Source organism: Lissotriton helveticus, chromosome 10 (assembly GCF_964261635.1).
Source record: "Lissotriton helveticus chromosome 10, aLisHel1.1, whole genome shotgun sequence".
NCBI lineage: Eukaryota > Metazoa > Chordata > Amphibia > Caudata > Salamandridae > Lissotriton > Lissotriton helveticus.
The window spans coordinates 428,396,532-428,410,249 of NC_136071.1; the positions used below are offsets into that span (position 1 = coordinate 428,396,532).

At 42.0% G+C, this 13,718-nt stretch overlaps 1 protein-coding gene across 1 annotated transcript in view; it reads left to right on the forward strand.

Annotated features, from left to right (window-relative positions):
* Positions 1–12,366, forward strand: part of ROGDI (rogdi atypical leucine zipper) — a 397,000-nt gene extending 384,634 nt beyond the window's left edge. Inside the window, exon 11 of the mRNA XM_078662917.1 lies at positions 11,227–12,366. Within this exon, the coding sequence (XP_078519043.1) occupies positions 11,227–11,268 (42 nt within the window). The 3' untranslated portion in view covers positions 11,269–12,366. The remainder of the gene's footprint in view (positions 1–11,226) is intronic.
* Positions 12,367–13,718: the final 1,352 nt, after the last annotated feature.

The window sequence follows — 13,718 nt, forward strand, 5'->3', positions numbered from 1 at the left end:
CATGCATGTGAATAGGGCAAGTTCCATGTTGTCTTAATGTACCCTTTTCCCAATTTTTCGTACATGCCAGCCTGTATATATTTTTGGCAGTATTGAAACCTGAAAGTAGATATCGGAATATTAATTATCCCATGTATTATCCATTCAATGACAGGTCGTTCTGACATTGTCAATGGTAATCTCTCGAGTTTCTCAATGCTCAGGATTGTATAATCAGCACCCTTTTGTGCCATACTGATTTGTTTATCAGTAAGGTTAAAGATATTGAATAGTGACGTTGTGTTGATTAAACGCCAAGGCACATAGCCTGAACGCAGGTTTTGTAACGTCCAGCCAAGCTGTACAATAGAACGCAATTGAGACTGACCGTGTTGTAACAACAGTAAGTCTTGCGATATTATGTCGATTGCTGAAGACACAATGCTGTCCAAAGAAAAAATTCTGGAGGACAGAGTCATTAACCCATTGTCCACTACAGAAAGTGATTTTTCCAAATTAATACGGTCAATTTCCCGTATACTTTCTGCTGTCTCAATTTGAGTTACCTTCCAGGCCTCGTTGTAAGCTGCATATACAGAGGCTGCTATGAAGCGTTTTTGACGCTGTTTGCGTGGTCCCATAATGAAATCACGCAAGTCAGCACCATCAGTAAGTAAAGTTAGGTGTTGCTTAATTTCTGTCAGTGTGGAAGTTTGTAGCCATTGAAGGCAGAGTTTGCCCACACTGTAGGTGGGTATTATCCCTGGGTGTTGTCTTTGGGAATATCTAGGATCTGGCCTGGTCAATGTGAACCCCTGTATTTTGTTCAGGAATCTGTCTTGACAGTTATTAGTATCTGTGGGCCAGATTAACCATTGTTTCCAATCAGGATGTGTTCTGTTTTGGTTTAATACATAGTTTACGTCTATCTCTTCATCTGTAGAGCTATTGCTGTTCATTGTTGGCTTTGGAATAGACGGTTTATTTAAGTCTTTGATTTTGGCTAGGCCAAGACAGGTAGTTTGTTGAACAGTGTCATTCAAAAATATAATTTGTTCTGGGATCATGCAGGCTCTAAACAATGATTCTATACCTTGTACTTGCCATTCTTTTGTACCCCAAACACTTTTTACTTCAACATTTTGTCCCAATAATCAAAACCAAAAGTATTCATTTGTTCAAAAAATGAGTCTGAATATATCAATTTCGGATTTGTAAGCATGGTCTTTGTCCCCGTCTTATTTGACAATTTGAAATAAAATGTTTCAGCATTACTTGTGTTGAACCCTGAAAAGTATGAATATTTGTCATAAAAGGTTCTTGAGCTTCCTTTTGGAGGGGTTGCACAATGTTCCCATTGATTATAATTTAAAACATTTCTAGGTTGTGCAGATTTATGTAGAAAATGGTTACCATAGTGGTTGTAACAGTACATACTATCATAATTAGATGAACCCTGCAAATAATCATGTTTGGTAAATTTAGCAGACATCACTAGGTCAGACATCATATTATTTATACTTTCAAAGTCCCAATCATCAGCAAATGAGCTTGGTTTTACAAAGTCACTCAACGAGATCTTGATTTGGTGTGGATATTTCAGGATTTCAACCGGACCATAAATTTCATAGTCAGTGTTGTCCCATGCTACCCCACCCGGTATAGGATTGGCTGTGAAGTTGACTGAAGAAAGTTCTCTTTTCTCGTCAAGTGAAGATGTGTGTGGCTTGAGGATAAAGTTGATTTTCTGGCTTGCTGTGTCCATTTTAGCATATTTTCCCTCAATGAAGCGTCCCAAACATAGTATCATGATGAGCCAAAGTATGAGGATAAATGCACCAAAGGCCACCCAAAATTCAATCCATGGAGAAATCAGATAGGTTTCTTTCAGTTGTTTCAAAAGTTCTTTAGCTTTATCTTTAAAGGTTTTTGTTGATGGCTGTGTTTTTGATTCACTGAGGTCTTCAGAGGAATCATCGAAGTTTATGAAGTAGCCGGATGCCGTTCTGTCAATTGTTCCAATTGCTTCAGGATTACTGTTTCTTGCATATTCGTTTGTTACTTCATTGTAGGTTGGTGTGTCTCTACTAAATGTTTTTATTTGGGTTTTCAGAGGTGTGAGTTCCATTGCATTGTTGCATAGTCCTTGTTGTTGTTCTGTAGGCGTTTCGAATGTGATTAGCCTTTTAGTTGGCACCTCTGTATTGGTAGCAAACCTTGGTGTTCTGCTACTTATTGGGAGTCCACTTGGCCTACTGTTTGTTATCGGCCACATGATTGTGGTTTTACCAGGTCGATGGATACGACTCGGTTCTCCTTTTTACCAGCAAGCGGCGGTAGTACAACTGATCTTGTCCCGTTGATAGACAAGACAGGAACTGCTTTTCTGTAAGAAGGCCCAAATTCCTTCTTTACCGCAATCTTTTCTCTGACTAGATCCCCGACTTTTGGAATCCAGACAGGTCTTGCTGGGACAGGTGGTGGTTCTTCAGTGGTTGTTGGCTGCTGTTTCAACTGTATGTTGCTCAGGTCTTTTCTTGTTTCGTTTAAGTCCTGCAAAATAGCCAAACGATCTTTGATATCAAAGCTTTTTTCCTTCACCACTGAAGTCTGACTGTCAAGATCTAAGATCAACATCCTAGTTCCAAGCAATAATTCGTACGGACTGAATCCCCTCAGAGAATTTCTTGGCAGGTTGTTTAGACTACGTTGGACACTTATTAGATGTTTGACCCACCCAGCTCCCGAACCTAATATCCTTTCCGTTATAGATAGCTTTATGCCTTGGTTTTTTCTTTACACCATCCCGTATCCCTCAGGAAGGAAGTGAGAAGAATCCCGCTGTGCTATGCTCATTTGGCCATGTTTCCCCACAGGCTTGAGGGCTAAAGTGAAAACATCGGTCAAACGTAGCATGCTCCTAGCGTATATGCCATTTAGACTCGCAAATCTTTGTATAACAGTCCCGACGTCAGCCGAGTGCTGGGGTCTACATTATAAGTGGAAACTAGTCTTTGTTTGTTAATAGAACGCATTATTTACACTGGTCTTATTGATTATTGCTTAGCCCTTCTTGAGTGAAACGCCATGGTATTACACCGTTTCTCTCGCCGCTGCGATCTCTGTTGCAGTCCGGGCATTTTTTTACAAAAATGTGATGCTGCAGGCTCATGCCTGGCCACCAGTACACTGATTGTAGTTCTTCCAGAGAATCTTTTAGTTTGAGATGACTAAGACCCTCACCTATATGTGCGTCTACAATTAACAAAGTTCTCCTGTCCATGTTTGGAATTACTCTATCCCCCACTCCAGGGATTCGAGCAAAAGGGACGGAGTTTGCATCGATTATGTATGTATAATTGAGTGGATAGTTGATCGGTAGCGCTGAGCAGTCGCCTTTTAATGACGTTTTCACCGCCAGCACTGTTTCACCATCAATGTATTTCACTGTACGCTTTTTTCTAGCTATGGAAGCCGATTTAGTTGCTACCGCTGTGGCTGTCTCAGCCAATGAATTCCCTGCAACGTGAACGCCATCACGCTGATGACTCAGTGAGTGTGTCACGTGAGTCTTTGGTAGTTCTTTTTGTAACAGAACTATTTGTTCCCAAAGCAGTTTTTGCTTTATTGTTGCACCTGTGTCATCTTTGTAACCGTTTTGAATCCATTTCTGTAAATCGCTGTTATATGATTTGACGCAGTAATACGAATCGGACACTATGAGTGTCGGGAATTCGCGATCTGCATTATCTAGCGCCATTTTCAATGCTATTATTTCAGTCTGTTGTTCTGAATTAGTTTCTACTGAGTGTGTTTTTGTTAATAGAGGTCTTAGTTTACCTCCGCGCCACACCTCTTTTGTAATCTCACATGTGGGGTTGTATGCTTGTTCTCCCCAAACGGAGGGTTGAGCATGTCCGTCTGTATAGATTACACACGCGTACTGTCGTAATGGCAGAATGTCAATTGGCAGAGGGAATGTTCTTTCATATTCTAGATTTTTTAATTCTTTTAATTCTGGATCAAAGTAGTATTTTACTCTGTCCGTTGTAATTGAATTCACCCATTGTATCCATTCCGGATTCAATGCTGTTGTTGGTAAATTACACGGTGTTGTTAATGCCTCAAAGGCTGATTCTGCTGTTCTGACTGTGATACGTCTACCGTCAGCTTTATCTTTTTCTCTAGTTATTGCGGTTTGAACTGCATGAACAATGTTTTCTTTAATGCTGAACTTCTTTTCAGCTTCTGTGTACAAGTGTGATTTGAATGCAATTGGTACCTTTTCTCCCTCATTAGAGGTCAGGTATGTGAATCCGCATCTTCCTGGGATGACTCGAATCACAAGATTGCGTGTGTTATCACGTGTTTCTAATTTTGTTTTAATTAACATGTCTGTTTGTAAGGATCTCAGAATTTCTGTGTGTATTTGAGTCCAATTCGTTCTTTTAAAATCTGGTTTTATTAGATCATAAAGGGGTTTGACCCTTTCTGCGTAATTTGCAATGTATGTTCTTCCGAAATTTAGGAAGCCTAGAATTGACTAAGTTTTTTAGTGTTTTAGGTGCTTGGAGTACGGCACATTTCTCTAGGAAATTGTCAGCCAGGCTTTTGCCTTCACTTGATAATTCATATCCTAAGAACAGGACTGTTAGATGGGCTATTCTAGATTTTTTAAAGTTGAATTTGTAACCCTCTGCTGCGAACCCAAGTATTATGGTGTTCACTCTCTTCAAGTGAGTATCCAAGTCATCGTCTGTTAGGTATATGTCGTCGACATACGATAATGCTTCGTCATCATATGTTTGTAGTAACTCTGTTACTCTCGCTGAGAATAATCCTGGGCTGTTCTTGTACCCCTGGGGTAACCGACAGAATTGTTTTTGAGCGCCATTTATTGAGAACGCGGACAAGTATCTGCTCTCTGGTGCTATATTTTGACAAAAGAATCCATTAGAGAGGTCTAATGTTGTTTTGTATTTTTTGCGCACTATGTTATTCATTAGTGCAGCACTATGCGAGTTTTGCACTGCAAAAGTTTTGCAACATGAGTTAAGGTGTCTGTAATCCAAAACTAGACGATATGAATTGTCTGGTTTGGAGACAGGAAACAAAGGGTTGTTCATTTGTGAGGTGCAAGTTTCAATCACCCCCTCGTATTCTAATTGATCTAGGATTTCTTTTACCTGTTTTTTAGCTTCTTGCTTAATTGGATACTGCCTTTGTGCAGTAGGTTGTGATTTTAACTGGATTTTGTGAGGAGGAGAGTCCTCATCCCATCCTACATGATTTTTATATAAAGCAGGAGCTTGAGCTACTGCCCACTTTCTTGCAAGTGTATATTTTTTATGAATTGGGATATGATTTGAGAAGGCAGGCATAATTATTTCTTCGCCATGAGGGCAGTCCCTGACAAACTCTGGTGGCCAGTCTTTTTCAGCTAGAAGGATGTCATAGCCCTTGGAAAGATTATCCCAAAATAGTCCCCTTATTTTTCTAGTCTTATCCCCTTCTATACGTAAAGTTATTTCATATATTTTGTGAGGTTTGCTAACTCTGGTGTCTGCAGTTTCCACTTGAAGGTATTCATTCGTGTCCACTGTCTCCAGATGATTCATAAGGACTTTGCGAGCTATGCTCACTTCTGCTGCGCTGTCTAGCATTGTCTGAGCCCATTCTCCGTTTTTCAGTTGTGTCCTCAGAATTCTCGGCATTGTTAATTACTTTAATACTGGCTACCTTCTTTTTTGGAAATTGTAATTTCTTTTTTAGGTGAGCAGGTTCCTTGTCTTTGGACTTGACGTGCTCTTCTCTTTGTTCTGATCGTCCTCTTCTTTCCGATTTCTGCGAGGAAGTCTGAAAAGATTGAGAGGGGCGTGTATCAATTTCTTGATATCTATCAGGCTTCTTTATATTATCCTTATTTCTAAGGTTGTATTTTTTCCCAGAGGGCTCACTTTGGGGATACCTGCGTCCTTGGTTCGGAGATCTTTCTCTCCGCCGAGGAGACCTTCCTCTGGACTGGAATTTCTTTTCTTTAGGATTGGATTGTTTGTTTCCATCCCAGCTCTTTTTTTGTGATGTTAAATTATTATTAAAAAATACTTTTTCAGGACTTTCAATCAGTCGGGGTTTTACTGGTATTCCACCTAAACTATCTCTACCTAGTTCCTCATAGGATTTTTCTATAATTCTGGCAATTTCAGCTGGTTGGTCTGCTAAATCTGTCTCTTTCAACCTTTGGCGGATCGCCACGTTTGCTGCTTCTCCCTTTATGTTGGCTAGTAGTATTGCCGAGACCTGCTTGAAGTCTTTTAGTAATTTCATACCAAGAGTTAAAGTGGGTTCTGGACCGTATTCATCTTGAATTTGTTTTAGCACATCTGGTATTACCGAGATGGATGGAACACCATGCGTTTTTGTGTAAATGGAAGCAAAGACTGTACCCCAAGTGTCACAGTCCTCCACGTGTGGTGCGATTCCCATTGGAAGACAGATAGTCAGAATCCTGTGTTTATCCACAGGGGTGGTGTCTGGAAACACCGCCTCTATTTGGGTGATTTCTTGTGCTAACCAGAATGGTATTTGTTCCCGTTTAGCTGGTACTTTACCTAGGCAGGACTGTATGTTCTGTGGTGTAATTTTATTTGTGTTCCCCTGATGAGGGGTCAGCTGTGGAATTTTAATTGCTGGTTGGATTGTTGCAGTCCGCATTACATATTGGACTAATTGTCTATGTACTTTTATTAATTGTTTTAGTTGTATTAAAAGATCTGCTGCAGACATTCTTTCGATGTCTGGATGTGGTGTGTATCCGGCTAGGACCGGCCACGTTGCTCCTGGTCTACCTAATGGACCGAGCCTGGTGATGTGATTATTATGTTTTAGGGCGCCATTAAACAAGAGCAGGTGCTCTTGAAATTTAAGTGGTACTTCCACCTCCTCGAAAGGAGTGTACTCATTAGTAGGTTCCTCTGTTTTGTAATAGTGGAAGTGCTTTGTTACAGCATTTGCTGCTGGAAAGTTTATCCATGAATAGAATACCTCTGTCTGCCGATATTCGTGTGCCTCAATTACGAATATGACTGTGCCACCTCTCGGTGTCAGTCCATTTTCTATAAGTTTTAAAGTTATAGATTTTCTTATGTTGACCGGGATGAGTATTATCTCCGGGTCTGCTGGTTGCATAGTAGTATCAGCTGCTACGAGTTCAGCTGCTATTCTAACTGCCTCTCTTTCTCCTTCACTGTCTGACATTGTACTGTCCAGAAGGTTATTCCGTTTGTTTGCAGATCAGGTTTCTTATGGAAACAAAGATTAGATGCACAATATTTTGGAACAGTGTTTCCTTCAACGTTGATTGAACCAAGAACCATACATAGGAGTTCCCTCCTGCGAGGTTTGGCGGATATGACCTTTCACCCACTCCAGACGTCTTTGGAGTATTATGGGAAAAAAGGGGTCTGAGTGAAAAAGCACGACTGAGTTACTCTAATGTCTTGCGTTAGTTTTATCACCTTTCCAAACGTTTGGGCGCCATGTAGTGTAGTTCCTATTATCCCAATAGGCTCTGCGCATTGGAATAATACCTCCAATAGTATAGGCCTAGACCAGACGTTAACTAGGTCTTCTATTGTCGATATTAGACTTAAAGTTTTGGGTTTGCCAGCTAGCTCAGAGTTCACTAGAAACTTTCTCGAATAGGCAAGGAGGAGTTGAACCTCCCTGGATAGACAAGAAGGGATTTAGTTTCTGACAACCATAGAACATGACAACTTTGCTCTCCCCTAATCAAGAGTGTATCTCTAGAGTCGTGTGAAAACAAAAGACAACTTATTTTACTCAGTCAGTACGTGCATTCTTAGTCTCACCAGTTTGTAGAGAAAAGGAAGAGACGGGCGTGTTCAATAAAAGATGGTATTTATTTATCAGTCTCTTTTCTCATACAAGAGAAATGAATCGATATTATCGCAATACTTATGGTTAAGTAAAGTGCATACAATAAAAGCAGAAGTATAAAATAATACTGTAAAAACATTTATATGGTTTCTAAGCCATATGGTGGTTTAAAATGGATAAAATAGATACATACACATATACATTTGACTAATCGTACTCAACTGGTGTTTCTAACTACGCCTACCCCAGTGTACCTGACCTAAGCCTAATACGTGGGCGGGAATAGAAAGTAGCAGTTTAAGTTTGTTTTGCCAAGTGACTGACTCAAGAATTCTCTGCAAGGGGTTATTCAGTTCTGTACCTGGAATCTAGGATGGTTGAGGGATGGTATCTCTCGTCTTTGGTCTCGATATTCCAGGCTGCCTGCAAGGGCTGCTTGGAAGCGCCGGAGCTGGATTTCTCGGCAGGAGAAAGCAGCGTCTCGTTCTCAGCGCGTCAGGAAGGCGGGGCTGCGCCAGCGGGGTCTGCTCTGCTCTGGGCTTCGGCAAGTCTGGCTGCTCCGATCTCGTCACCACCGCGTGTGTTTGCTTAAGGCAATACCGGTAATATTTATACCTGTAAGGTGCCGAGATTGACGTAAGGATGGACATAGATACGTCAATAAGGATGTCATACGAACTGGTCGTTAGCACATTCTTTTGCTGAAGTTCTCGGTGAAATCAAAACAATGGCCGCAGGGTTTCTTCCCAGGTTGTCATAGGTCTGATTTGTTTTGAGAACTCCGTATGCCTTATCAGGGGCTGGAGGAATATTGCTTTGCCTAATTAGATGGCAAGCGTTATGACCTAATCAGATAACGCGCTCCTGTGCCGTGGTCTGGCGTAATCAGATAACGGTTTCTGCATCATGGGATGGCTGCTAGTTAACTTGTTAACCAGAATAGGGTCAGGAATAGGGGGATCGATACAGAACCTATAGGAATACATCACACTACCTCACCAATGTTATTAAGAGGGGAGCCCCGATTTCAGACTCCTGGCAGGGTCAGTAGTGTTACATATTTTTTAAAGGGTTAGAAGTCCCACCCAGGTAATTTTAGGTCGATTAGCCTTCTAGACCATATTCATTAGGTTTTTAGTCGTTGTGAACTATACAAGATCCAGGAGTGGATGGATGGAAATAATATTTTAAGACCCTTCCAGGCTAGGTTCCTGAAAAAAGTGTCAACCATCGACAAGATCTTTTATTTGTTAATTTATTGGACAGTTGTAGTAGACTGGGGCAACCTTTGTTTCCTTTGTTGATTTGAAATCTGCTTTTGATGTGGTTCCCTGTTCCAAAATATGGCAAGGGCTTAGCAATATTGGTATACCTCTGGATGTTGTATCCATTTTAATTTGTTTACATGAAAAAAAAATTGCTAGAATTTGGTGGGACACGCAGAATGAGATGACAGAAAAGGTTGCGGTTTCTAGAGGTGTCCGTCAAGGTAGTGTGCTGCCCCCCCCCCCCCCTCTGTTTTCTTTTTTCCCCCCATCTTGGCTTAGGTGAAAACCCCAATTCTGCTTTTTGCAGATGACACTTTGTTGATTTACAAGACCCTGAGTGGACTACAAACACGTTTGGAGCACTTTGGTGAGTTTTGTCGCCCTCGGGTTTGGAAATCAATGATTCAAAAACCAAGCTGATGTTTTTTAACCCTTGTAACTCATTCAAAGGGAAGTTGGCATCTGATGGTATTCCTCTGGAGAGGGTGGATTCCTTTGCATGTTTGGGTGTCATTTTGGCTGACAATATGTCCTAGAAGCCGCACATTACTAAGGCTGTTATTCGGTATATACAGATAGTGGTGGCCATTTCTAAAGCACATCAAGTATCCTTTAGTAAACCGATAGCACCGGCCCTTAAGATTGATGAGACAAAGGCACTGGGCTCTGCTCTTTATGGGGCACCCGGCCGAGCCACGGGGATTCGTTAAGATTAATGGGCTAATCAGATCCAAGAACAAGTTCCTGGGAACCATTGCTGCTCACTTACCATCTAGTATTCCGTAATTCCCATTGACACTGGAAATGGGTGTAAAAAGAGTGGAGGCTAAATGTAGATTGCCCCCGCTGTAGTTTTGGAGGTGCCTCTGGTCCCCCCTGAGTTAGCTCATTATGCCGCAGCTCTGCAGGATGTTATTAAAACCTACAGTTTTCATAGCATTCTCTGGCATTGCCAAATTAAGCAGTCACTTTAATTCTGTTGGTCTGGCTGGCTTATGAGAGAACCTTTTGGGGTCCCATTCCCTCTAAAGAAATTGTGAAAAAGCTTTACTGGGCAAAACCATGTCTGATGAAGCCCACAAGTCTGCTAGTGCTACCCTTACAGGTGAGTTCCTCAATTGTAAATCATTCTCTGCTTATGAACACTTCTGGGACACTATTCAAGTGCTGTTGGGTCTAAAGTTGTATTTTCAATTCAGAGTGGGCACTTTACTGTTAAAATCATTTACCGCAAAATGGGGCGGATTCGAATCTACGATTTGCCCCGTGTGCAACCGTTCGAAGGAAACTGTTATCCAAGTTATTTTTGCTTGTCCTACATATTTCTGACTGATGCAAGTATGCAGAAAATTAGGTACCAGAAGCCATAGCCCCGCTCTCCGTAGTTTTAGATCCGATGGCCAGCCTCTGTATGCCTGAGAGCTATGTGGCCTGTATTTCCCGGCAACAATGACAATTAACTTTTTTAACTTGTTTTATGTCTCATGTACTGTACTCATAGTTAAAATGTCTACGTTTGACTGACCTTGTGATGTTTTATATGAACTGTTTTAGGTATTTTAATGCCACGTTTGCACTGTATTTATGTATTTTAACCCCTTCACTGCGGCGGCTATTCCGCCGCAGTGCTAAGGGGGCGGGGCGGAAATGCGGCGGGCGCATGCTGGTGACGGAACCGCTCCGTCACCAGCGTCGGTTGCGCTGTGCTTGTGACGGAGCGGTTCCGTCATGGCCCGCCCCGCTCAATAGAACGCTCAGCGCAGGCGCGGAATTCGCGCCGCGCATGAGCGGCGAGCGGGCCATGACGGAACCGCTCCGTCATCAGCACAGCGCACCCGCTGCTGATGACGGAGCGGTTCTGTCATCAGCATGCAAAGGGTTAAAGTATTTGCACGTACTTTTATGGCTTTTGACAGCCGAAATAAAGTTATTTGACTGAATACTTATAAGGAGTTAAAAAGTCTGGGGAATGCATTTTTAGTTGCTAATTGCCAATGTGAATCCACAAATGAATGTATAAGGTCCACAGCAAATCCCAGAGTAGTAAGGGTTGGTCTTAACGCAGTCCTTCTCATTGCAGATATCCGTGTTCTCCAGTTACTGGAACTACAGGCCGTACTGAGCCCCGGCCACGCACTTTGCGCCGAGCGCCGTGCTCTGCGCGTCAACGCGTCAACGCTTGGGAGACTTCGTAGAAGCAGCGCCTGCCTGTTCTAAGTTTGAGACCCGGATGTAGCCGTAAAACTGCCCTCCAGATCGTGGTGTTGCTAGCGCGGTTTCCTCTCTCCTCCACCGGAAGAATCTAGAAACCCCTGTTGTGGCATGGTCTCCCCTGAACGGAAGACTTCCACTCCGGGACGATAACTTAAATGTTCTTGTTTTATTTATTTAGGATTTTAACCTTTGCATGAACTCCTGTGTTCCAGGTAAAGGGAAAGTGATGTTGATAATATATTGCTAATAAACTTGTACAGTTTGCACATTCCATGACAAATGATGGTCACACTACAGGTAGATAAGCTAATGCAGTCCCATGAGTTTTCCTTCCCAAGGTCTTTCCGGATTGTTTTCGTTTATTTCATCTTTTTTTATCTCTAGGGATATGAAGGGGAGATATTTAGTTTACTTACATAACATATATTGTTATGTGCAACTTCAGGAGCATCCAGTACAAGGCTCGGGGACCAGCACTGCTCGGATGTAAAGAAATGGAATCTGCTCTTTCCAACTCCAATCTCCTGCCTTACTTACAGCATTGGCTGGCGCAGCAGAGGGGCGATTAGGGCTTTTGTTTAATTCTTAATTCCGGTTCCTTGTAGTGGGGTGCTCGATTCATTCTTTGGGTAAGGTCATTCAACATTCCGATGCCGTTTACTTTCCATGGTTGTGGGCTTACTTGACATCCTCTCCATTCTACGTCTTGCAGATCAAAGGGAAACAAACCTCTCTAAACACACATACACGCACACCAACCCCACCCACCCACCCACCCACCCATCCATCCACCCACCCATCCATCCACCCACACATCCATCCACCCACACACCCACCAATCCACCCACACACCCACCAATCCACCCACACACCCACCAATGTCTTTCCGTCTTCCATTCAGTACATGCACAGAAACAACCTTGAGGAAGTTATGCATTCTGTCAATTTGAAGCCACTAGAGATCAAGGTGTTTTTGTGTGTGAAATAAACGTCATTGAAATCAAAAGCCTGTGTTTTTGCGTTTTTCTAATAATAAATGTAGGTAGGAGTTTGATATTTTTTTAACTGACTTTTTGCCACACCAAATAGCCAACAGATGGCCTCCACCTCGCGGACTAGTCCAGTTTGGAAACTGTGGGCACTCGCTAGTCCTGTAGGTAGGAGGCGCCAAAGCTTGCAGAGGGATCTAGAGGTTTCATTGATGGACATTGTTTTTTTTTTTTGGGGGTTAAAAACTTTTTTTTTTTTTTTTTATATTTTTATTGAGATGGATCGGAATATAACACAAAATTACAAATACCAACTGAATACCATCAGACATTTACACATATGGACTTAAACTATATTGCATGTGATAAAGTCAGACAGTTAATATGTAAAAATCTCAACGCTCAGCAGAAGAGCAGCAAAAGTTCACGAGAATGTTACAGTCCAAATAATGCAGGGGGATCGTTCTCCCATCAACTCCCGGTCTATTCATCTTAGTTCTCTCCAGTTCCTAAGAGGAGCCCAAATCCTTATACCATACTCTTACCTCCTTTTAGCCTTAAAGCTATATAGGCATTCCTCTATATTATGGATCCCCAGCAGCCTGGTTAGCCACATCTGAAAAGAGGGCGCAATCGGGTCTTTCCAGGCCGCGGCAATTAAGATTCTAAAAACAGCTACGGATAGAAAAATAAATGCTTCAGCTTTGTGTCCAATTGCTAAGTTTTCATCCCTACCAAGTAAAACAGTAATTGGGGATAGAGATATTTGAAGCTCTAGCAGCCCCGATAAAAAAATTTCCATTTCTGTTAAAACAGGTGTGAGATTCTGACAAGAGTAAAAGATATGCAGTAGATCCGCCGGGCCTTGATTGCACCTCGGGCATTTATCGTTGTCTCTTAAACCCCATTGAAACAGCTTTGCAGGGGTATAATACAAATTGAAGACCATCTTGTAATGCTGCGCTTTTAAATTAGTTGCTCTTAATACCTTTTTGTTCAGTGCGAGCGCATAATCTATGTCTACATTTGGATCCCCTATTCTTTGAGCCCAAGCAGACTCTATCTGTGCAATATCATCACCCAGCGCCTTCAAAAGATAACTATACCCTACTTTGATCTTCTTGCCACCATTTATTACATACTTTATAAGAGGATTTATCTCCTGTAATGCTAATCTCGGTCTGAGTGATTTGATCGTTTGCTTGACTTGATTATACAGGAGCCAGTGGGTGGCCGGAATACCGAATTTCTGTTGTAAAATATCAAACCCCAGAAAATCATCCCCACACATGACATCCCCCAAATATCTGATACCCAGCGCCTTCCATGAACTGCTATTTCTATTCTCTCCAAGATGAGAGAAGGGTTT